The 25069-nt window shown below is 47.2% G+C and overlaps 1 protein-coding gene across 2 annotated transcripts in view; it reads left to right on the plus strand.

Moving 5' to 3' along the window:
- Positions 1–25069, plus strand: part of FCSK (fucose kinase) — a 1128763-nt gene that overhangs the window by 886607 nt on the left and 217087 nt on the right. For both annotated transcript variants that reach the window (XM_078671586.1, XM_078671587.1), the window contains exon 11: positions 20127–20254. In XM_078671586.1, coding sequence (XP_078527712.1) covers positions 20127–20254 — 128 coding nt within the window. The remainder of the gene's footprint in view (positions 1–20126; positions 20255–25069) is intronic.

The raw sequence follows: 25069 nt of genomic DNA on the forward strand, positions 1-25069 counted from the left end.
TAGAATCCATGTGATCATCATTCCTCCCAGCAGAGGGTTTCTGCTAAAGTTCTCTCAAGCTGCAGAGGGAACCCTGTCTTGACAGCAGCTCATGATACCTAGCTTATCACATCCGAGGCTCTGTCCAACAGAGAGGGGAGGGTTGTTATTATTGTATATGATTTGAACTTGAAGACCAGGATGTTCTAGAGTTGGTGAATATGTGCAGCCCAAATCCTACACCCAACTGTCATAAACACCTGGATCTCCTTAAAGAACTCTTGTTAGGACTAATAGAATATATCAACAAGATTGAGACTCCGGCTGGTATGGAGGGGTAGATGTAAATGCCCTGTTGGCGTAGACGCCCAGTTGATGTAGATGTCCTGTTGGCGTAGATTTAAGGGTGCATGTTAACAAACCCCGCAGCAATACACGAATGAGACAGTTGAAGATGAGCTGCAGGGGTTAAAAGAACAAATATTTAAACAACATCCTGATAGCAACAGGCAATAGGATAGTGAATGGGAAGCATATGGGGCACGTGAATGAATGAGTGAAGGGACATTTAAACTCAGGAAATGCACATGCATCTTTTACTATTTGACTCTAGTGGGTCCCCAGTGGCTGCTACTGCTAACGGCCTACATGATAAGAAATGTCTTAATGGGCATTGGAGATTCCAAATAGGTGAATTTATAATGGAGCAAAGAGTAGTAAATTGCCTCATATATATGAATGTGTTTGCTGAAGCTGCACACTTCTCAGACTGTTATATCTGAAGCCAGCTCAAGTTTACGAACCAGAGTATTGGGGACGTCCAGCTATAGGTCATTCCAAAGCTGGATCCGGGAAGACAACAGTGTGGTAACCACCAGTAAATTCCTGTCAAATGAATGATCTGCAGGCTCTTTTTTAAGTAGCTTCAAGTAAACGCACGTGGCATCCACCAAATTCACCTGTGTTTCTCTTGAGAAATCACATTCAAGTTAAAATCCTAGATTATTTTCTGAAGAAATGGGTGTCACATGCTTCCCATAGGATACCATTGTAGTCTTTCGCATGCTTTTATGTTGATTTCATATTATGTGTTCTACCATTGTATTACGTGTAAGCGTATAGTCATGTACCAAGTTTTAGATTTTTATAATCTACAGGCTGAGGTCAAAATAGTCTCCAACCTTATCCTCTGTTTCAATGCAGAACAAGACACAGCTCACTCCTTCCCACTCTAGTCACCCCATGGAATGGGGAAGAAAGGGCTCAGGGCGTGACAGACTCCAGCTCCACTCCTCTCTTAAAAATCTTCCTCCTTCCACAGATCTTGGACTGTGTTATCTCTACTCTTTTTCTCCAGCCCAGATGTAGTCTCCTTCATGCAGATGATTTCTGAGTGTACACAAGCAAAATTCCATTTGTCCTACCTCAAAGATGACAGTTAATGATGCAAAAATACTCTGTAGACAGATGCGCTCTGGGATTTTCTTAGTTTAATATGATGTATAGAAGTCACACTGTTTAGCTATGTATATCAGAGCACAGCCAACTGAACACACTGTATGTGTTTGCCATAACAAATCCTATATCTCTCTCTTGGTGTCAGCCTCTTGTATAAGAAGCTGCCGTCTCATTGTATCCTGGCTACTTACAACCTTTTGACTCTGTATGTGTTTGCCATAACAAATCCTATATCTCTCTCTTGGTGTCAGCCTCTTGTATAAGAAGCTGCCGTCTCATTGTATCCTGGCTACTTACAACCTTTTGACTCTAAAAGGTGGATTTTGCAGACCGTACCTTTTCTCCATGGCAGAGAAAAGGACTCCCATTTCCCTTGAGAAGGATGTGGTAAGGCTCTCTACCTCAGGTAGTTAGAAAACCCTGGGGTTGGTGGTGGGGTCAGGATGTTGGAGTCTCTTAGCACCTGGCTTCAAGGTGGAGGAGGGGCTGATGTACATTCTCAGCATTACTGATAGCCAGGGAAATTGTAGCGACCTGGAAATTGATCTCCGACCACCTACCATAATCTCAGTTTTACTTGTACTTAACTTCAGGAAGTTGTTCCTCATCTACTTCACAAATGGACACCAGACTCTCTAAACCAAGCTTCTGAAGGCAGAAGATAGTGGACCTCACAGAGCACCATCTGGTTCTCATCAGCATAGGAGTATAACTCGAAGCGATTCGAGCTGAAGAGGAGAGCAAATGGCTCTTTATCGATAGCATGGAACTAAGAATAGTAGGCTGGATACTGAGTACAGTGCACGGCTTGCAAGGGTTGGGACATGGCCCTGACAGTTGTTCACAGGCTTTTAAAATTAACGTCGTTTAATCTAGAGCCAGCGTAGTTTCTAGTCTCAGATGCGTGTTCGTAGTTCCTCAGTCCGGGCTACAGATAGCCTTTTTTTGTGGAAATTTCTTTATTAAATTTTCAAATCAGGTGTCTTATACAGACAACAAACAGTTATAACAATTACAGCTGGCATGCACATCTTTTTTAACATCCATTTAAGTTGGATGAGTATATCCAGATTACCCCACTGCCACCCGCACATGCAGTGCCATGTAAACCAAGGTCCAAGCAGTGTAAATGGTATGTTAGAACAGAACAGCATCTGCCAAGAATGGACACATCGGGCAACACCTCCAATTATATTCCGGAAGGGCACATACGCCGGATGACTGAGGGCAACCTTCTGGGACCCATCTATGCAGCGCTTAGTAATGTACCCCCTGTCTCCCACTAGGTATCTATTGGGCAATCACATGATAGGGCAATCCCTCTGAATGTGGAGGTGGGTAAAGTTTGTCTGCAGAGCTTGGTGTTTGGGAAAGTAAATGGACCTGCAGGGGATCCCAAATATCCCTGGGTCTAGAGCTGGGAAGTAAAAGTTTGGCGTAAGTGGTAAACTGGTCCTTGCAATATATTAAGTCTTAAGCCAGTCCTTACATTTTGGGACTCGTCCCATTTCCTATCTGCATGCAATCCAGCGCTTAGCCAATAGAAGGCCGAGCATCACATATTTCCTAAAACTGGCCTCTATTCCCTCTGTGTATCCCAACAGGGCTAGCAATGGAGTCAGGGTAACACACTGGCTCAGCTTGAGGGCGGGCGCATCAGAGACTTCCCTTCAGTAATCTTGTATTGGGCAACATGACCAGGCGAGGTGGATAAAGTTTACCCCCGTCTTGCCACACCTAGTACATCTATCATCTGAACAGAGATGGCTGTGGTGCAATCTTACCAACGTATAGTATATTCTATGTAGAAACTTGTAATGGATAATGCAAATGCGGTTATTCGAGACGATGCGACCAGTTTGCTGACAACAATATGTCTATTGACCGTCTGTGAATGGTGCCCCCAACTCTGATTCCCAACCAGAACGTGTCCGCTCCTCAGATCAAGGTGCCTCCAGCTGAGCCACATGGTAGAGATGGGAAACCAAGTGGCACAGACTTGCAGACTTAAGCTGTGTGTGTAGGGTGTCAAGTATAGGGGGTTGCCGCAAAACGTCAGGGATTGCTGCCTTTACATTGTGCCGCAACTGGATATAAAGGAAGTATCCAAAGGAAACAAAAATGTCTCATCTGGGTATAGATCTCCCCAAGTGGACACCCCAACTTTGAGGAGCATGTGTCTACAAGCTGCTTTATGTGTGACTGGGAAAGGGGCAATGGGATCAGCGGAGAATAAAGTAGTGGCTTGGCAAGTCTCTTAGCCAATTTATTCCATGCCGCCAATGTGCAGCCAACCGTGGAATCCAGTGATGGGGCTGATGCTCCCTGCGACCCCAGATAGGAGGATGAAGGATCTCTGTTCTATGGCCAGATAGAGCATGAAGGGGGTGGGCTTATACTAATGTGCAGCATAGTGCACGTGAGCACACAAAAAGTAGAGATCCATGTCTGGTGCCTCAAAACCTTCCATGGAAAACAGCTGTTTAGGGTGCCCCATTGTAGACAGGAAGGGGTGGGAGCACACTGCTGACCTCCCAGAACAGTTCGCACCTCAGCATTATGGTAAATGCAGTTTGCAGTGCACGCTTACTTGGTATTTTGCTGGAGTGTTCCACCAAAGTTGGTGCAGGTTAGTGCTGTACATCTCTAGACACGTGTTTCTGGATTTTATCCGTCATCAATAGAGAGCAAAAACGATTTTCATCTGGGGTGCCTGAGCAGGCTGCCACAATTCTTACAGGTCTCAGTACCTCTCACAGGCGCACAGGTGCATCTCCACAAGCTCGTCAGCTCAATAGCTCAAGGGAGCCTTTTCAAACAGGAAGGGGTGGGAGCACACTGCTGACCTCCCAGCACAGTTCGCCCCTTAGCATTATGGTAAATGTAGTTTGTAGTGCACGCTTACTTGGTATTTTGCTGGAGTGTTCCACCAAAGTTGGTGCAGGTTTGTGCTGTGCATCTCTAGACACATGTGTTTCTGGATGTTATCCGTCATCAGTAGAGATCCAAAAACGATTTTCATCTGGGGTGGCTGAACAGGCTGTCACAATTCATACAGGTCTCAGTACCTCTAACAGGCGCATCTCCACAAGCTCGTCAGCTCAATGGCTCAAGGGAGCCTTTTCAAACAGGAAGGGATGGGAGCACACTGGTGACCTCCCTGCATCGTTCGCCCCTTAGCAATAGGGTTAATGCTATCCGTGATATTAGAGAGGGCTGTGCCATAGTTCGCCCAGATCAGCTCATTGTGATATCTGGTCACCACTATCCCCAAATATCGAAGCCTATGAATCGCACCATTTCAGTGGTTAGTCATCAGCAAACTGCTTTGTGGATGGGGTGAGGGGATAGACAGTGGATTTTCCCCAGTTAATGTTTATGCCTGACAGTCCCCCAAACCGTACAAATTCGTGCAGTACCTTATTCAAGCTTTCTTGAGGATTTCTTAAGTATAGTGTAATGTCGTCGTCATACAAAGACACAAGCAGATGTCTAGCGGGATATCTGATGGCATAGTCGCAGTGATGCTGCTGAATTTTGGCAGCCAACGTCTCCACTGCCAGCGCGAAAAGTAATGGTGGAAGAGAACACCCCTGCCTGGTGCCCCAGGAGATAGGGAATAGGACCAAGTTAATACCGTTGAGCTTCACCCTGGCGACTGGCTGAGAATAGAGGAGGGCTACCCTTGACAGGAAGGAAGGTGTAAGGCCCGTGCTTTGCAGAAAACTCTCTAGGTATTCCCGCTCCAATGAGTCAAATGCCTCGGTATCGTCAAGGAACACCGCTACAGTGGAAAGGTCTGGATCTATGTCTTGTTAGAGTGCAAATAGAGTGTGTAAATTGTGGGAGGATGCTCGCCTAGGAATAAAACTTAACTGGTGTGGACGAACCAGGAATGGCATGAGGAGCTTGGGCTACAGATAGCCTTAATGTGGGTCAACACCATTCCGTAATTCATCATATGACAGCGCATGTGGAAATCTAGCTGAAGGAGGGTATTAAAGGTATGGTCAGACGAGAGAGTGACCACTGTCCACTCATTCCGGAGCTGGTCTCTGATCTGCTATAGAAGATTATAGACGGGGGCATCTGTGTGGGATATATTGACATAGGGTCTGCTATCTAGCCAAGACACTGCTCCATGGAGACCAACAAGAGTCTACTGGCAATCACATAACAAAGACACAGATCTATGAAGACCAAAAATGGTCTGCTGGAGATGATCTACTGAAAACACAACAATATTGTGACTGTAAAAGGTCTGCTAAAGGTCTTTTACTCAAGACACTTCCCCATGCACAAGAAGGGTTTGCTGAACGTCTACAAAATGGCTGGCAACATCCAAGATACCGTAGAGGACAGTAGCTTCACACAAGACATTTTAATAATGGAAGAGGTCAGATCAGCCGGAACGATGCTGCAAAGAGAGAAAGCTCCATGAATTCATTGCATTGTAACAGAAATATTGCAAGCAATTCCATCATGGTTCTTACCAAACTTTGCCTACAAATGTGAGAAACAATGCGAAGTCCAACAGATTAGAAGAGATCAGTTTACATTCCAAATACCAAAGAAATCATGTCTCATAGATGATGCAAGCTTCCATCCAATTTCTCTAATTTTATATGACAGCAAGATAATGCTCGGGATACTTCAACACAGATTATTAGAGCCTCACAAGGAAGAGCATTGCTAGATGTGCAAGCTGGGTCCTTAAAATGGCGGGAAGCAAGAGACATCACTGCAGATGCACTCTAGATCGCTTAAAAAAACATGAACTGCTAAATGAAAACCAACGTGTGCTTTATTGGTTATATCAGGGCTTTTGATTGCGTCAACCATGTTAAATTGTAATTGTGAGCAGCCTTTACGACAATGGGTTTTACAGAACATCATCACAGTGCTGTGGTGCATATAATGTCAGACAAGGAGTCACAGTCAAGTCAGAACATGGTGGATTAGAATGGCAAAGGAGTTAGAAAAGGCCAAATTCTTTAACTCATCCCATCAACTTGTATGCAAAATGCATAATGAGGCAAGCTGGTCTAGATGATGAGCGTGGATTCATAATTGCAGAAGAAACAACAACATCCTTAGATATGCTGATGATGCAACTCGCAAAGATGTCAGCCAAGAAGTTCTGAGAACCCTCATAATAAAAATCTCAGAGCATTGTGGAAGAATGGAATTATAACTAAATGTGAAAAACCCAAAGTGGTGACAGTGGGTGCAACAACCACGTTTACAGTTGATTATGAAGATCTTTAAGTGGTGGACAGCTTCTATTGTCTCAGGTGGACCATCATAATAAAGGTTCCAGCAGTCAAGGCATAAGCTGCAGATTAGCTCTTGACAGAGCTGCAAAGAAAAAATTGGGAAAAGATTTTCAAATCTGCTGATGCACATGCAAAAACAAAGGCCAGAATAGTACAAATGACAGTATTCCTGCAACAATGAAAGTACAAAGAAAAGAACTCTGCTGTTGGAGGAGGCTTCTTAGAATATCATCGTCAGCAGGGAAAACAAACAGATCGATCCTTTATCAACTCAAGCCTGAACTTTCACTTAAAGCACAGATGATTAAACTACAGCACCATTACCTTGGATGCATACTTTGTACATATAATGCGGCGCCCCAGTTACCTAGAGTAGACTTTGATGATTGGAGAAGTTGGAGGAGGAAGAAGACGACCAGCAGCAAAATGAGTGAACAAAATTGCAACACCAACAAATGTACCACTTGAAGTCTGAGGTCCAAAATAGAAGACAGTGCATTCTGGACACACCCTATCTATATGGACACCGTGAGTCGTCATCAACTTGATTGCACCTAAAATGAATAAGGAGGTGATCTACGGAAAACGCCATTCTGTGCATTCAAAAGGGTCCGCTGGAGTTCATCTACTAAGACACTGTTTCACGCTGACCAGAAATAGATTGCTTGAGTCTCGTTTACCCAGATAACTTCATCCACTTCCAGAGCTGTACAGAAACCAAAAACGACACAATAGGTGGCTTTGTGGTGGGTATTGTAAACCTTCAGACAAGCTCTGTCCTGCAGGCCAGCTAATGGCATTGCTAGCAAATCCATAATTAGGGTTGTAGGTTGGTTCTCATCTGAACCAGCTTTAGTTTTGCTTCTGTAAGACTTGTGGGCTATTTTAGAGTCTAAACAAAAGTGGGATGCCAAGCCTAATCGCATTGATAACATGTTTGCTGGGTATTACCCATGATTTAATTTTTTTGCACATAAATTGAGAAACAACATGTGGTAGTAAATTTGCTGCTCTCATGTTTTTTAAAGACTCTTTATAATTCAGTGTTACTAGAATCATTTTGCTGATAGAAACTGGGAACTATGTTTCTATGATAAAAGATACTGTATTAACGCTTCACATCTGGTTCAACTATACAACTCAAAATGGGTGCAAACAGGAAAATGTACTGTAAATTTGTTACCTCACAAAGCTCAATATTTCTTTTGCTTTCGAAATTATATTTATTTTTCACTAGCAATGTTTCCCCTAGTTTTCCTTCTGCTCAGTCTTTACTCCTTATATTTTTAGTTGTACAGTCTCCACTCTGCACTTGTCCTTATCACTATTGTATCTAAAAAAGAAGGCAACAGGTTGGGTGTGGACTGGGAGGCCAAGCTGGTAATCGCGCCCCACTGATCTCCTGGCCACTGGCCAGGATCTCTAAAAACACTCTGTGCTGACAAGGTTCATCTGCCTGCCAATGGCCTTCTACACTTCCCATCAGGGCTAGGCCCGCCTATGGTCAAGAGGATCTTTGACTTGGGGTGGGAGCCCAACAACGTAACTAGGTGGGTAAGTGCGCTTGGGAGGGACCGGGGTGACGTCTCTCTTACTGGCTGTGTAGGAGGATGGATATCTGACTATGGTTACCCCAGATTTTGTGCCTTGTGTTTAGCTGGTTTTCGACTTAGTTGGCCTGGGATCTTGCTAATCAGGACCCCAGGCTATCTGCTCTCACTGTAAAATGGACTCCATGTACTCTAGGTACATCTCCAATTGGGATTTGGCTCACCTTATCAGCCCATGTATAGTGTACCATAGGTACCCAGGGCATAGGTGCACCCAAGGCCTACCAGGGGCTGCAGCATATCTTTTGCCACCCCTGGCTGGCCATCCACTCAGCTGGGGCAAGGTGGTGTAATCACCCCTTGCTTAGATATAGTATTCCTATATCTACCTTTACATATAGACACATATGCACCTATAAGTCACTCCTATGGCAGGCCTTAACAATCCTGAAGGCAGAGTGCTTGGTTTTATGTGAGATCGTGCTCTAGCATGAGCTGAGCCTGTCGTCAGCTTTCGGAACCATGTCCTTATAGCTGTTCTATGATATTGCCATACCATATACTCTTAAGTGCATTCTAATCCTCGCGGTTATTGCTACCTTTGGTTTGGCTTTATCGAAACATGTCGTGTAAGGTGTCATACGCTTTGGAAAACTACCCCCTCGCCAGTTTCCGGCGACGGGGGTAGCAATCCACCCTTCTAAAGGGAGAAGACATGTTACTTTCCTTAAACGCGGTTAAAATCAACCAGAGCCCCAGCATCACAAAATGGATGCTGCTGCCACAGACACAAGTCTGACCTCCTGCTGCTGGGAGCCCTTCCAGCACGGGAGGCTTGGACAATAGGTTTCCTGTCACAGGGAGGTGCTAGCACCACCCCAGACAGGAGATAGTGGATTGAGGCAGGGAGGGATGAAAGAAACGAGACATGCCTGGGGCGCACAAGGTGCCCCATGCATAGGCCAGTTCAAACCGGTGCTGGGGCACGCCAGCCCCAGCTCTGGCGCAAACAGGACAAAGGGAAAGGGGTGTAACCACCCCCTTCCCTGGTCCCACCCATAGGAGGGAGCTAGCAGATAATCCAGCCCCTTGATTTGGAATAAAGGTAGGAGCTGCGTCCTAAGACATCAGACTATCCTGACTGAAACTTTGATACAGAACTCTGGACCTTCTACAATCTACTTTACAAGAAGATACTGAAGAATCTCCCTTGTGTCCAAGGAGTGGCAATCCTACGCAAGCAGGCACCATCAAGCGCTCAACAACTTGCTTTGTACGACCACAGAGCCTGACAAGACCCGGACTTCCAGACTTCCTTCAGCCCGATCCACAGCAAAGCTGAGACCCGTGGAGGCGACGTGAGACGTGGGACCGGCCATCTTGAAAAGACTGCGAGACGCTTCCTGTGCAGCTCCCGAGGCACCCTCGAAGCTGTGCATTGGGGATTGAGAAGTCCCAGCCCCGAGCATCAACTGCACCGAAGATCACCCCTCCACACTCACCGAGTGCTGTGTGGGGCCCTTTTTCATTTTCCTGCTCGACGCGTCTGTCCTGTCACTTGCCCGTTGGCTAGTGGCCTCTGTGACGACGAAACCCGAAATCTACACTGCTGGTGTGGTTGCTCCAGACTGGCCCTTGCTTCCCTGCGAAAGAGAAGCCCCTCAGTCCTTGCTGGCCTGAGTAAGAAGCCCTCTTCAGTTCCTGCGTGGGTTGCCTTTGCCAAGGCTTGTTGACTCCAATCCGGAAGCCGACACCGCCTACAGCGAGAGCCTTTGTGGGACAGTCCGTGCCCAGCTCCTGGTCATCATCGATGCCTCCTGGTCCACGTGGCAGCAGAGACAAGCTTAGCGACAACCACCTGATTGCGCCCAACATCGCCTGGTTCCTTCCTGGTTCCATTCATTATTCCTTTATTTCGATCAATTAGATCATAAAAGGTAGCGACAAAATGGTACAAAAGGTTATTACAATTCTATCAACAATGATTAAAAAAGTTTACAATTCCCATCCTGGCGGACAAAACAGACAATAACAAAGGTTTAGCTATCGTACATCATACATTGAGGTTTTTTTTGTTTGTTTTTTAAAAATGACAAAGATTGAGTGTACTAAGTCTCAATTTAATAATCAGAAATACATATTACAATTTTAAAACTGTACCAAATCTATATCAATGCATACAGCGGGTACGAATATGCCACATCGCAGTTAAAAATGTTGCTACCGCAAACACAATTGGAGGCGATACATCCGTTTTTAGTATTCTGTAGGCAGACAAGTATTGCCTGAACCCCAGATTTTTAAGTAGGGGAACAAGCCAGTACTTTCTTGGTTTGTGGTAAGCCTTACAGAAGAAGATGACATGCAAATCAGTTTCCTGTTGATGCAAGCATGCTGGACATAAGTCTGAGGTGGGGGGGATGGGACCAGGTACTGCTAAATGCATTGAGGGGAAGTGTGCCATACCTCCACTGTAAAAATAGTTTCCTTGTCAAAGCAGGGCTAATATTGTCGAGGACAAGTTCCCGTTGATAGGAGTCTTTAGTTTTGGTGAATGAATGTGTTAGGGACCCCATACGTGAATTCTGTAATAATGATGTTATTTTGAATTCATAGTAGTCTTTCGATAAAGATTGACGGGATACCCTGTTACAAGCGTTGGCTGGATCCAGCCACAGTTCCGGCCTTCCCAGGCTCTCACATGTATGTTTTATATATTTCAGCCAGGGAATGTTCTTTGATTTTGATAGAGATAAAATCTCTTGCAACTCCTTCCTGTAGCACGAGAGTTCAGGGGTACTCCAAATTCTGCGCCAGAAAGTTAAGGGTTTTAGCCCCAATTCTTCCTCAATGGTTCTTAAGCCCAGGTCTAATCTGAGCGGCAGGAGTGGAGTACATGGTGGTAAAGCCACCATCAGCCTGATACATTTGTTCTTCGTGATTGTCAAATCTTGAGTAGGTATATGCCCCCACAATTCCCCTCCATGTGTAACTGCCGCCGAGCCTGCATTTTATAAATTTGGAGCACTGGACCGAGGGGTTTATGGGTAGATCTATTTGCCATCCTTGAGATACCACCCATTAACTGGGCTAATTTGATGTTGGCCTTTGTCCGATGTGTATCCCAAGTCAGATTTTGATTGATGGTAACCCCTAGGTATTCAAATGTGTTAACCCTCTCTAGTCTCAGTGTGCCTATGGTAGGGTTGGGGCGTGTTGAGGAAGGAGGACTGGAATCATGTATTTGGTTTTCATCGCATTGATCTCGAGTCCCCGGTCAGCACAAAATGCTTCAAACCCATCCAAGACCTGTTGGATTCCCATCGGCGATTTAGACAGCAGCAGGGTGTCGTCCACAAACATAATGGCGGGCACCCTGCTGCCGCCGAGTTTTGGAGCATCAATGTCGGCTATCCTTGTCAGGTGGTCAACTACCCCATTGACAAAGAGGCAAAACAGGGTGGGTGCAAGCACACAACCCTGCCTCACCCCCCTGTCAACGGGGAATCTTCCTGAATGCATCCCGTTTCTACCACACCTGACCCGTGCATAGTTATCTAGGTGCAGTCTTATCAGGATGTTCAGGATGTCTGAGGGGATGCCCATCTCCGCCAACACTGTCCAGAGTCTAGATCTTGGGACCAAATCGAAGGCGGCGCGCAGGTCTACAAAAACCGTGTAGAGGCTGCCTCCTTCGATTATAGCGGTTTTCCAAAACAAAAGATTGAGTCGGAAGTTCTGGTCTGTTGTTGAGATCTTCCTTCGAAAACCTGCCTGATAGGGGGAGAGAATAGAAAACCCCTCCATCCAGTTTTGGAGGCGATCAAGTACCAGCCTACCAAAAGGTTTTTGGGAGACGTCAATGAGGCTGATGGGCCTGTAGTTGGCTGGAAGCAGAGGCGATCCCTTCTTAAAAATGGGAACAATCTCCGCTCCCAGCCAAGTACAGGGCACCTCCATGCCCCTCAAGATGGCATTAAATATTGTCAACAGGTAGGGGGCCCAGATGTCCGGCTCCTGTTTGAAAATGTTGCCCGGGAGCCCGTCCAGGCCTGGCGCCTTGCCAGAGGCCAGACCTAGAATGGCCACCCGTACCTCGGCCTCTGTGAATAGGTCCACCTCCTGCTGCATTCCGGTGGTTGGGAGTACCTCATTTGGGGTCCTGTCACCATCTGTGTACAAGGCCTGGAAATGATCTTGCCAGACCTCGGCTGAAATTTGGGCTCAATCGCAGGAGGAGGGTCCTCCGACCCGGCATTCACCAGGCACCAGAACTTCCGAGAGTCCCTGACAGCTAGTGTGCTAGTCAGATTCACCAACCTATCATATCTTCCTGGTTCCACTCTGGTCACTGGCTAGTGACCCAGACTCTGTCCCCTCTGCTTTCAGGTACTCTACATCTTCGATCCAACCGGACTCTTCTCTCCTGGTCACCTGTAGCATCTTTTCTCCAAGGCTCCATAGAACTCCACGACGAAACCCGACACACTTTGACACCTATGCACCCGCTTCCTGTGGGTGAGGTAACGCGAGTACTGCGGTGCTCCTGTAGAGATTTACATCCCTAGTGTCCAAGTTTTAAGTGGTTAAGTTCTAGTCCAGTCGGAAGACGTCCAAATCTGCAACTTTCTAACTTTTACGCACCATTGACTTCTATTGGTGCACACGTGTGCATTTAGACACTGCACCCGCATCCTGTGGGCCGCCCACGTCCTAACTGCTGTTAGCCCAGTGTAGCCCCAGCGATTTCCAAGGCCCTAGGCCTTACCATTGTTTGTGATGTGGTTTTTATACCACTATTTTAGTATATGGTTTTACGGGCCACCAGGGCCTATCCATAATTGTGCAGCTTATTGTATGATATTAAGTTCTTTGTTTAAACGCTTGTGCTTCTGCCCTCATAAAGAGTACAGAGGATTATTCTAGTAATAAATACATATATTTTTATAATATATAACTTGTGTGGTGTCCTTTCATTTGGTATTAAAAGGATTGCATATGGTAAAACAGCTGGCTTCACATGCCCTCTTGAGTTTAGCCTAAGACTGCTTTTGTCCATGCTACCCCTAGGATAGCTGTCTATAAGGTTGACTTACAACCAATCACCATAAGGGTTGTTTAGACTGGTGCAAGGTACCCACTAGAATAGTGAACATCACATACCAGGCCAACTTCTCACAGGCGTCTACTCGGGCATATGGTCCACCATGAGGCGAGCTGCAGAGGTCCTTTGAGTAGAGCCTTCCACGGGAGCAGATTCCTGCCCCTCAATCCTGTCCGGGAAGAGTTGAGCCCAGCACTGCCAAGGGCATGGAAGCCTACTATATTGTCCATAGAGTCCCTCCGTTGAGACTCCCACACTGGTTAGCCCCTTGGAAGGGCACTGGCAGCTCGTGTGACCCACATGTGTGTTGGATGTACTGTAAGCTGGCCAGAGCTCGGATGCTATCCTGCCACACCATATGGGGCCTGAGCAATTAAGGCGAAGTGGAGATTCCCTCTTCTGCTCCCAACCCACGCTCCAATCTATGATACATTATCTGGACTCGTTAGGGAGCTGCATAAACTGCTAGGGTGGGCCTGTCTGCATGGGATCTAGTCTGGTTGTACATCATGAGCTGGGACAGGCTTTCCTCTTCACAGATCCAAGCCAAGATCAATGAATTTACCGCCCCAGCGTCCGAGTTTCAGGGAGCGAAGGATAGTGTTGATTGACCACCTCAGCCCCAGAGCCACAGCAATATGGATACGATCCTACAAGCCTTTCAAGCCTCCTGTACGATACTAGAAACCAAAATTGGCAAGGTAGGCATGGAGGTGGCCTTTTTGAGACAGACCTTGCGTGGGGTAGCTAACAGAGTTTCTGAGGAGGAGGGATGAGTATCTGACCCGGAAGGTGCCATGCAGGAACTCGAATCATTGGTTTTCCATCGTTCCAATGCTTCTAAAATCATGAAGGACTGTGTGGAAGACACAGAAAACAGTGCGCTGTGATGCAACATCTGATTTGTGGAGTTTCCAAAAGGGTTGGAGAATCTGACACCTGAAACGTTTCTGGAATCCTGGGTCACCACCTGGATACTTACACCCCAGCTCTCCACTTACTTCACTGTAAAAAGATAGATCCTTAGCAAAGAAACCCCCATTATTGCAAAAATACTGAACTACTGAGATAGAGATACCATTCTCAGAGAAGCATGCAATGTGGGGGATCTCCACTTCCAAGCTAGCCGTATTATGATCTTCCCGGACTATTCCCACCTGGTTCAACAGCAGCGAAGGTCCTACAAATAAAAACAAATCTCAGAGCCCTGGGTGTTTAATAAATGGTCCTATATCCAACAAACCTCAAATGTCCATGACTCTACATTCCTTCTCTTTGACACACCTGAGGTCACGTGGGCCTGGGAAACAGTGTAGAGGCCTCACAAGTGCAACTACCCTCCTCTCACCCCTCATGGGGAGCAAATATGCAGCTACGTGACAACAGCAGAGAAGCCGCAAACGATCAAGGAGGCGTAAGCGTCGGGGCTCGTCGACATGAGCTCCATCGGACTCTGAGGATGACCAAATCGGTAGTGCCCCTCCACTTCCCCAGGACACATCCCAATGTATGACACCTTCTTCTCAGAGCAGAACAACAGGGGAACTAGATTCACGCGCTTTTTTTGTCAGCACCACTGTACCGTGTTTTCTTGCTGTTCCTGCATAGGTCCGCATGGGACTTACTTAGAGAATTTAAACTTAGTTCTGCTTATGGGAGAGTGACAGATGATTCTGGTGCGGAAGTGTGGGATGGGGAGGGTTGTTGTATGGAGTAGCATTCCTACTATGTTTTTCATTTGTTCTATTTGTTCAAGTACTAGACATAACGACACGATCTATTTGGCTGCATTATCGCCATATTATTCTGCATTACTTAGACTTGCTGTTTCTGCCACATCCCACCACCAGACTCCATGTGAACACGACTGAGGAAACCCACTAAGCTTTTCCTGCACTCCCAGACAGTGATCTCTCACTCTCAGGCATACCTTTACCCTTATGAGATGGAATGTAAACGGCTTAAATGACTGAAAAAAATGAGGGGCAGCGCTGTGATTTGCAAAACGCCACTCGCTAGCCACTTTACTCTTGCAAGAAACCCACTTACTGGGTATTAAATGCCTGTTACAGCTATGACAGGGTGCACCAAACTGGATACACCCGAAGCTCTAGAGTGGTGGCAATTCTCCTTCACAGGACTTTCCCCTTGTGGTTTTGTCCATAAAAACGTATTCCCTTAGGAGATACGTTGTGGTAGAAGGCTCACTTGAGGGACACCACCTCAACCTACTCAGCATTTATGTCCCAAGTTACTCTGCACGTCCTCCTTTAAGGCTCTTAAATATAAAATACTCTGTTTGCCCATGGGAGTTACCGTTATTGGTGGTGGCTTTAATACATGATGACACCCGACTGGGACTCCACTGCGCCCACAGCCAGGAAGGAGCAGGAACCAAAGTGGGCTGTGTCAGTGGGTTGACACTGTCAGCTTATGTGACATGTGGTGAATATTGCATATAGATACCCTCACCCTTCTATGTCGGCAGCTCACAAAACAAAATTGCACATTTATTTACTCCTCCCTACCATTGTCCTCACTCTTATGACTGATTCCCACCTACTTGCTTGTGGCATTTCTGATCTTTCTCCTGTGATGCTAAGCGTGGGCTTTTTGGAGACGCATCTTAACTTACCTGGCAACTCAACATAAGGTGTCTCGCAGATAAACGATTCACACACTATTTAGCCGAGGAGCTGAGGACCTTCTATGACCTCAACAAGGACATGTGGCCTTCCCGGGCACACTGTGGACAGCTGGGAAGGTGTCTATATGAGGTATTGCCAGATCCTACCTAGAAGGCAAAGAATGTGAGAAGTACAGCCCAATAACTGACCTGGAAACCAGGGTTTCATCCCTTGAATGGGGCTGCCTCAAACATCAGACAGAGTCTGTGCAACGCATGTCAGTAGGGCGTCCTTGCAACAACTCTTTCTCAAGGAGGCATGCCAGTTCAGGATGGCATCGACGAGGAGAATGTACAATTGGGGGAACAAGAAGAGCAAATTGCTGTTCTAGTTAACCATACGAGACACCACCTCCAGGTTGGTTCCACTCCTCACCAAGTTAGCGAGCACGAGAGAGGAAAATCCATCACCAGCAAGATTTTTCCACAGTCGTGGTCGTCACGTCAAGTTGTTGAGCGTGAGCATGTGAAATCAACCTCCCGGCAATATTTCTCAACGCGGTAGGTTGGATTTCTCAATGCGAGTGGCCACGTAGGTTTGTGACCGCTCGCGTTGAGAAAGTTGCCGCTCAAGTAGAAAATCTATTTGAGCGGCAGAAAGGAAGCAGCGCCCGCTTGCGCTGTGTATAGAGCCATTCGCGATAATTTCACAGCACGGACAAACACCCGGCGTTGAAAATTACCGCAAAAAGCATTTTTTCTAACTAACAGCGCCGCTTGCGGAGCTCCGCGTAGTGCGGCTGACTTTTTTTTGCACTTCACAGAGGTCCGCGCTGTGATCTCCACCCAAGTTTACATTCGATTCAGTGGACTGGTCCTGAAACTAGGCCTGAAATTTCTAACGTATGTTCGTCTTTTATACATCCGCCCAAGGTCACAGGTTCGAGTTAATAACACTATCTCCCCTCCCTTCCTTACTGGCAGAGTCACTAGACAGCGATGACCCCGTCCCCTCTTCTCTTTGTCCTCACTATAGAGCCCTTGGCGGTATGGGTTCACTGTGATGCACAGGTTTGGGTATTTGACTGCAGAGGGGCAACCGAGGACCAGATCTTCTTGTACACAGATGACATCCTCTTGTTTCTCATAAGGCCCTCCCTCACAGTACTTCAAGTGACTCAGATGTTAACTTTATATGTGGAAGCCTCCAGACTTACGGTCAACTGGACCAAAGTCGTCCTGGTCCCGAGCATGACAGACTAGTAATTGATATTGTCGGTCCGTAGACTTAGCTTCCAATATCTGGGAATTCACATTGCGCAAGAGCCTCACCTACCCTGGCTTTGAACCCACCTGAGACCTATGTGCTGAAAATGTGCATGGACCTTACCAGGTGTGTCAACTTGCCACTCAATGTCCTAGACAGAGTAGCCCTCTTTAAATGATGGTATTACCATGGCTGCTCTATATCCTCCAGAACTTTCCCCTGCTCATCTCCCAAACTTGGTTCAGAGACCTATATTGGAATAATCTCACCTTCCTCTGGTGGCCCTGACCTCCCTAGATGCTTTTGGCAAATGTGTACAGTCCCCTTATGATGAGCAAGCCAGGCATCAATTTTTATTAGTGGGTTGTGCAGATGTTAATGGTAAACGATTGGTTGAGCAGGGGCTGGCTTGACCCTTCCGTCCATTTGGAGATGGTCAAGCTGTCACCGAGATCTCTACAGTTGCCCTGCTCGCTTAGAGATCCTCACTGAAGTGGACGGGGCAGGACAGGAAGCTCACACTTGAAACTCCCATGTGGCAGGGTAATTGGTTGAGACTCACAACGACCCTCGAGGGGTTTAGGAGATGGGATATCATTGGTATATATAAACTGGGTGATCTATGGTGTGGGATACAAATGCAATATTTTACAGACCTCCAACTGGACTTCGACCTACATAAATCACAATTCTTTTGATACCTGCAAGTCCTTCATGCACTCTTGTCCCACCATGATTCCCTTAATGCATCACTAAAATGTAGTCCAATGGAGGCTAAAGTCCTATCGGTCCCCTTGGGGAAGGGGTCGGTGTAGCAAATATATAAATTTCTGGTGATACGCTCACTGGATATTTTCCGGGCCCTGAAAACGAGATGGATACCTGAGTTAAACCGCTGGATGATAGCTATTGGAGGGATGCACTATGTTCCTGCGGGTGCTAGTCATCAGCTGAAGGCTTCGCCTTACTCAGCTTAACTAACTACATATTACCTAACTTATGCCCCTTAACTTATTACCTACGAATTTCGTTCCGTGCCCTGCATCGCAAAATGCGATGCAGGGCGCGCTACGAAATTAGTTTTATTAATTTTATTGTTTACTTACCTGCAATCATCCATATTCCGGTGTTTATCACCCCCCACCCTGCCCCTCCCCCGCCCCGCCTGCCTGCCCCACCGGAGCTCCCTCCTCGGGCTGATAGGAACACACCCACACATCACCAACACAACACAAAGCCACATTATAGATAACTTGAATGCATTCAGACACACTCCCTGTTGAAACAAAACAGCTCTATCCTCTACTTGACCTAACAGATGCCCTTTTATTATGACATAACCTATACTCATCCTTCAATCACACCATCCACCAAAACCCCCTTCTCTTGTAACCAATTACACACAACCATAAAATCCTTACACACCACTCCATCAAACACATTAACTATTCCAGTGATCATATCTAACACTCATAACGTGTCCATCCCCTCTTACACACCACATATTCTTCTCCAAACACATTGCCACCCCTGTACCACTCCCCAGCAGTACTGCATATACAAATCTTTCACAGAAAACCACATCAATATCTCCTAACTACTCCACAAAACAAAACACACAAATCTCAATATATTATATTCCCTACACATATGTTCCCTTATTATGTAATCATAAATCTCAATATTTTAGTCCTAATGTACAAGAAAAAAATACTCTCCTGAAAGCTTTACTCTGTCCTACTATCACCCTACACCTCTATCAATTTACCCTCTATCCTCACTACTCTATCTTGTTTTAAATAGATTTTATTGGCATTTGGTTCATACAACATTCACTTGAGAAGTTCATATATCAAACACCTGTTCACATGTTTACATTGCATTGCTCTTCATTATCTGTTTCAATATCTGCGCAGAGTAAATTGTTCAACATGTTCAACCGATTCCAACTCCCTATACCCTCTCCCTCCGTCCCCCCTGAACAAGTTGCTTGATTTAAAGTTGTATGTGTCAGGGGTGTGTTACTTCTTCGTCTATCTGTGCAATCTTAGCCTGGACCTCACTCCTCTATCTCACTGTCTCTCATCCCACACCCTTTCTACTACTTTGATCTAAAAAAATAACCCTTCCTAGACTCCTCCCTCCTATACATCTCCTAGATCACCCCAAACATCAGTTTACTACTATGTTCTCCCAAACAACCTTACTAAATTCTCCCTTGACTTATCCCAAACCTCATTTTTCTACTGATTCGCTTTCTCCCTGATCCCTTTCTACAGGCTCTTCCCGCCTCCCTATATCTCCTTTACTCATCCCAGGCCTCAACGTATTACTATGATCTCCCATTTAGCACTTCTGGTTTTCTTCCCTCTTCTATCCCTCCATTACACAATTCAATCCAACTAACAGACTCACAGGTCCGCTGCTAAAATTAACTTGTACCTCTCAATACTAATACTATACTCATTTCCCTATACTAATCCACCACTAATCCTTTTGGGTTCCAGCGTACCGTGCTATTTGCCGAAAAGTGCTTTGACGCCTCATTAATGGTAGTAAGCACTATATAAGTAAAATTACTATGGTGACATTAGATATACATACTCTATGGCCTTTTCAAATTGTTGTATGTTTAATATAGGAGCCTATCCTAGCTCCGAGAAGTACTTGGGTTTGCACGGCTGAGCCCAAAGAATACTATTTCCCACACTTTTTATTTTTTGAATGGTTATAGTGAAATCATAAAGTATGTGCTCTTGAGACCGGTCACAACTGCTTTTCTCTAGAAATGCAAAGACATCACTTCCTGCTTCTTCTTCAGCAGTTGCCAAAATACTGATGCTTGACCTCTCTCTTACATTTGCAGCCTATGTTGAAGATGGATGCTACAATTACATGACCCTGTCAGCCTATGACCACATCCGTAATCTGACCCGGAAGAGCACTGATGCAGGAGGACTTCCCTTCTCGAAAGTGGCACACTCTCACGTCTCGGTATGGGTTCCGAACTACTGTCTCACACCTCGCCTCTTGCTGCTGCCATATCTTTCCTGTTTTTGTCAGTAGTTACAAAATGGACACTCACTAGCTCTCTTTTGCATCAGTCACTACTCATGTTTCTAAAATGTCCTCCTGCATGCTGGTCAGTATGTTATGTTTGTCACTCCTGTCATGTTCCTTAACACGCAGCGCTTGTGTCTATACTGTTTTTATGTCATATTATAGTTGTACTGAAAGGTTTTGAAGAAACTCATTTTAAATGGTTTGTAGAGATCTGTTTACAGCCGACTGTTCCTGCGTATTTAATACCAGCCCCCCCCCCCCCCCAAAAAAAAAACCTCTGTTTGATTCCTTGTGTCTAGCACTGACTTGTGGACTCACAAGTGACAAATTACGCAGTGAATAAATGTGTCTATGGGAGGTGTCAGTGCAAAACAGGTAAAGAACAAGCATTTACAATGCAATGGTTTTGCCTTTGTTAAAGTTAGAGCTATTGGCATTGCTCTTGACACTCTGAAGCTCCACTCTGAAGCTCCACTCTGCACTCTGAAGCTCCACTCTGCACTCTGAAGCTCCACTCTGCACTCTGAAGCTCCACTCTGCACTCTGAAGCTCCACTCTGCACTCTGAAGCTGCACTCTGAAGCTCCACTCTGCACTCTGAAGCTGCACTCTGAAGCTGCACTCTGAAGCTCCACTCTGAAGCTCCACTCTGAAGCTCCACTCTGAAGCTCCACTCTGAAGCTCCACTCTGAAGCTCCACTCTGAAGCTCCACTCTGAAGCTCCACTCTGAAGCTCCACTCTGCACTCTGAAGCTCCACTCTGCACTCTGAAGCTCCACTCTGCACTCTGAAGCTCCACTCTGCACTCTGAAGCTCCACTCTGCACTCTGAAGCTGCACTCTGAAGCTCCACTCTGCACTCTGAAGCTGCACTCTGAAGCTCCACTCTGAAGCTCCACTCTGAAGCTCCACTCTGAAGCTCCACTCTGAAGCTCCACTCTGAAGCTCCACTCTGATGCTCCACTCTGATGCTCCACTCTGAAGCTCCACTCTGAAGCTCCACTCTGAAGCTCCACTCTGAAGCTCCACTCTGAAGCTCCACTCTGCACTCTGAAGCTCCACTCTGCACTCTGAAGCTCCACTCTGCACTCTGAAGCTCCACTCTGAAGCTCCACTCTGCACTCTGAAGCTCCACTCTGCACTCTGAAGCTCCACTCTGAAGCTCCACTCTGCACTCTGAAGCTCCACTCTGAATCTGCACTCTGAAGCTCCACTCTGCACTCTGAAGCTCCACTCTGAATCTGCACTCTGAAGCTCCACTCTGCACTCTGAAGCTCCACTCTGAATCTGCACTCTGAAGCTCCACTCTGCACTCTGAAGCTCCACTCTGAATCTGCACTCTGATGCTCCACTCTGAATCTGCACTCTGAAGCTCCACTCTGCACTCTGAATCTGCACTCTGAAGCTCCACTCTGCACTCTGAATCTGCACTCTGCAGCTCCACTCTGAATCTGCAGCTCCACTCTGCACTCTGAAGCTCCACTCTGAATCTCCACTCTGAAGCTCCACTCTGAATCTCCACTCTGAAGCTCCACTCTGAAGCTCCACTCTGAAGCTCCACTCTGAAGCTCCACTCTGAAGCTCCACTCTGCACTCTGAAGCTCCACTCTGCACTCTGAAGCTCCACTCTGCACTCTGAATCTGCACTCTGAAGCTCCACTCTGAAGCTCCACTCTGAAGCTCCACTCTGAAGCTCCACTCTGAAGCTCCACTCTGAAGCTCCACTCTGAAGCTCCACTCTGAAGCTCCACTCTGAAGCTCCACTCTGAAGCTCCACTCTGAAGCTCCACTCTGCACTCTGAAGCTCCACTCTGAAGCTCCACTCTGCACTCTGAAGCTCCACTCTGAAGCTCCACTCTGCACTCTGAAGCTCCACTCTGAAGCTCCACTCTGCACTCTGAAGCTCCACTCTGAATCTGCACTCTGAAGCTCCACTCTGCACTCTGAAGCTCCACTCTGAAGCTGCACTCTGAAGCTCCACTCTGAAGCTCCACTCTGAAGCTCCACTCTGAAGCTCCACTCTGAAGCTCCACTCTGAAGCTCCACTCTGAAGCTCCACTCTGAAGCTCCACTCTGCACTCTGAAGCTCCACTCTGAAGCTCCACTCTGCACTCTGAAGCTCCACTCTGAATCTGCACTCTGAAGCTCCACTCTGCACTCTGAAGCTCCACTCTGAAGCTCCACTCTGCACTCTGAAGCTCCACTCTGAAGCTCCACTCTGCACTCTGAAGCTCCACTCTGAAGCTCCACTCTGCACTCTGAAGCTCCACTCTGAAGCTCCACTCTGAAGCTCCACTCTGAAGCTCCACTCTGAAGCTCCACTCTGAAGCTCCACTCTGAAGCTCCACTCTGCACTCTGAAGCTCCACTCTGAAGCTCCACTCTGCACTCTGAAGCTCCACTCTGAAGCTCCACTCTGCACTCTGAAGCTCCACTCTGCACTCTGAAGCTCCACTCTGAAGCTCCACTCTGCACTCTGAAGCTCCACTCTGAATCTGCACTCTGAAGCTCCACTCTGCACTCTGAAGCTCCACTCTGAATCTGCACTCTGAAGCTCCACTCTGAAGCTCCACTCTGAATCTGCACTCTGAAGCTCCACTCTGAAGCTCCACTCTGAAGCTCCACTCTGAAGCTCCACTCTGAAGCTCCACTCTGAAGCTCCACTCTGAAGCTCCACTCTGAAGCTCCACTCTGCACTCTGAAGCTCCACTCTGAAGCTCCACTCTGAAGCTCCACTCTGAAGCTCCACTCTGAAGCTCCACTCTGAAGCTCCACTCTGAAGCTCCACTCTGAAGCTCCACTCTGCACTCTGAAGCTCCACTCTGAATCTGCACTCTGAAGCTCCACTCTGCACTCTGAAGCTCCACTCTGCACTCTGAAGCTCCACTCTGAAGCTCCACTCTGCACTCTGAAGCTCCACTCTGCACTCTGAAGCTCCACTCTGCACTCTGAAGCTCCACTCTGAAGCTCCACTCTGAAGCTCCACTCTGAAGCTCCACTCTGAAGCTCCACTCTGAAGCTCCACTCTGCACTCTGAAGCTCCACTCTGCACTCTGAAGCTCCACTCTGAAGCTCCACTCTGAAGCTCCACTCTGAAGCTCCACTCTGAAGCTCCACTCTGAAGCTCCACTCTGAAGCTCCACTCTGAAGCTCCACTCTGAAGCTCCACTCTGCACTCTGAAGCTCCACTCTGAAGCTCCACTCTGCACTCTGAAGCTCCACTCTGAAGCTCCACTCTGCACTCTGAAGCTCCACTCTGAATCTGCACTCTGAAGCTCCACTCTGCACTCTGAAGCTCCACTCTGAATCTGCACTCTGAAGCTCCACTCTGCACTCTGAAGCTCCACTCTGCACTCTGAAGCTCCACTCTGAAGCTCCACTCTGAAGCTCCACTCTGAAGCTCCACTCTGAAGCTCCACTCTGAAGCTCCACTCTCCACTCTGAAGCTCCACTCTCCACTCTGAAGCTCCACTCTGAAGCTCCACTCTGAAGCTCCACTCTGAAGCTCCACTCTGAAGCTCCACTCTGAAGCTCCACTCTGAAGCTCCACTCTGCACTCTGAAGCTCCACTCTGAAGCTCCACTCTGAAGCTCCACTCTGCACTCTGAAGCTCCACTCTGCACTCTGAAGCTCCACTCTGCACTCTGAAGCTCCACTCTGAAGCTCCACTCTGCACTCTGAAGCTCCACTCTGCACTCTGAAGCTCCACTCTGCACTCTGAAGCTCCACTCTGAAGCTCCACTCTGAAGCTCCACTCTGAAGCTCCACTCTGAAGCTCCACTCTGAAGCTCCACTCTGAAGCTCCACTCTGAAGCTCCACTCTGAATCTGCACTCTGAAGCTCCACTCTGAATCTGCACTCTGAAGCTCCACTCTGAATCTGCACTCTGAAGCTCCACTCTGAATCTGCACTCTGAAGCTCCACTCTGCACTCTGAAGCTCCACTCTGAATCTGCACTCTGAAGCTCCACTCTGAAGCTCCACTCTGAAGCTCCACTCTGAAGCTCCACTCTGAAGCTCCACTCTGAAGCTCCACTCTGAAGCTCCACCCTGCACTCTGAATCTGCACTCTGAAGCTCCACTCTGCACTCTGAAGCTCCACTCTGCACTCTGAAGCTCCACTCTGAATCTGCACTCTGAAGCTCCACTCTGCACTCTGAAGCTCCACTCTGCACTCTGAAGCTCCACTCTGAATCTGCACTCTGAAGCTCCACTCTGCACTCTGAAGCTCCACTCTGCACTCTGATGCTCCACTCTGAAGCTCCACTCTGAAGCTCCACTCTGAAGCTCCACTCTGAAGCTCCACTCTGAAGCTCCACTCTGAAGCTCCACTCTGAAGCTCCACTCTGATGCTCCACTCTGAAGCTCCACTCTGAAGCTCCACTCTGAAGCTCCACTCTGAAGCTCCACTCTGAAGCTCCACTCTGCACTCTGAAGCTCCACTCTGCACTCTGAAGCTCCACTCTGCACTCTGAAGCTCCACTCTGAAGCTCCACTCTGAAGCTCCACTCTGAAGCTCCACTCTGAAGCTCCACTCTGAAGCTCCACTCTGAAGCTCCACTCTGCACTCTGAAGCTCCACTCTGAAGCTCCACTCTGCACTCTGAAGCTCCACTCTGAAGCTCCACTCTGCACTCTGAAGCTCCACTCTGAAGCTCCACTCTGCACTCTGAAGCTCCACTCTGAATCTGCACTCTGAAGCTCCACTCTGCACTCTGAAGCTCCACTCTGAAGCTGCACTCTGAAGCTCC

This window comes from Lissotriton helveticus, chromosome 12, assembly GCF_964261635.1.
Source record: "Lissotriton helveticus chromosome 12, aLisHel1.1, whole genome shotgun sequence".
In the NCBI taxonomy this organism is placed as follows: Eukaryota; Metazoa; Chordata; class Amphibia; order Caudata; family Salamandridae; genus Lissotriton; species Lissotriton helveticus.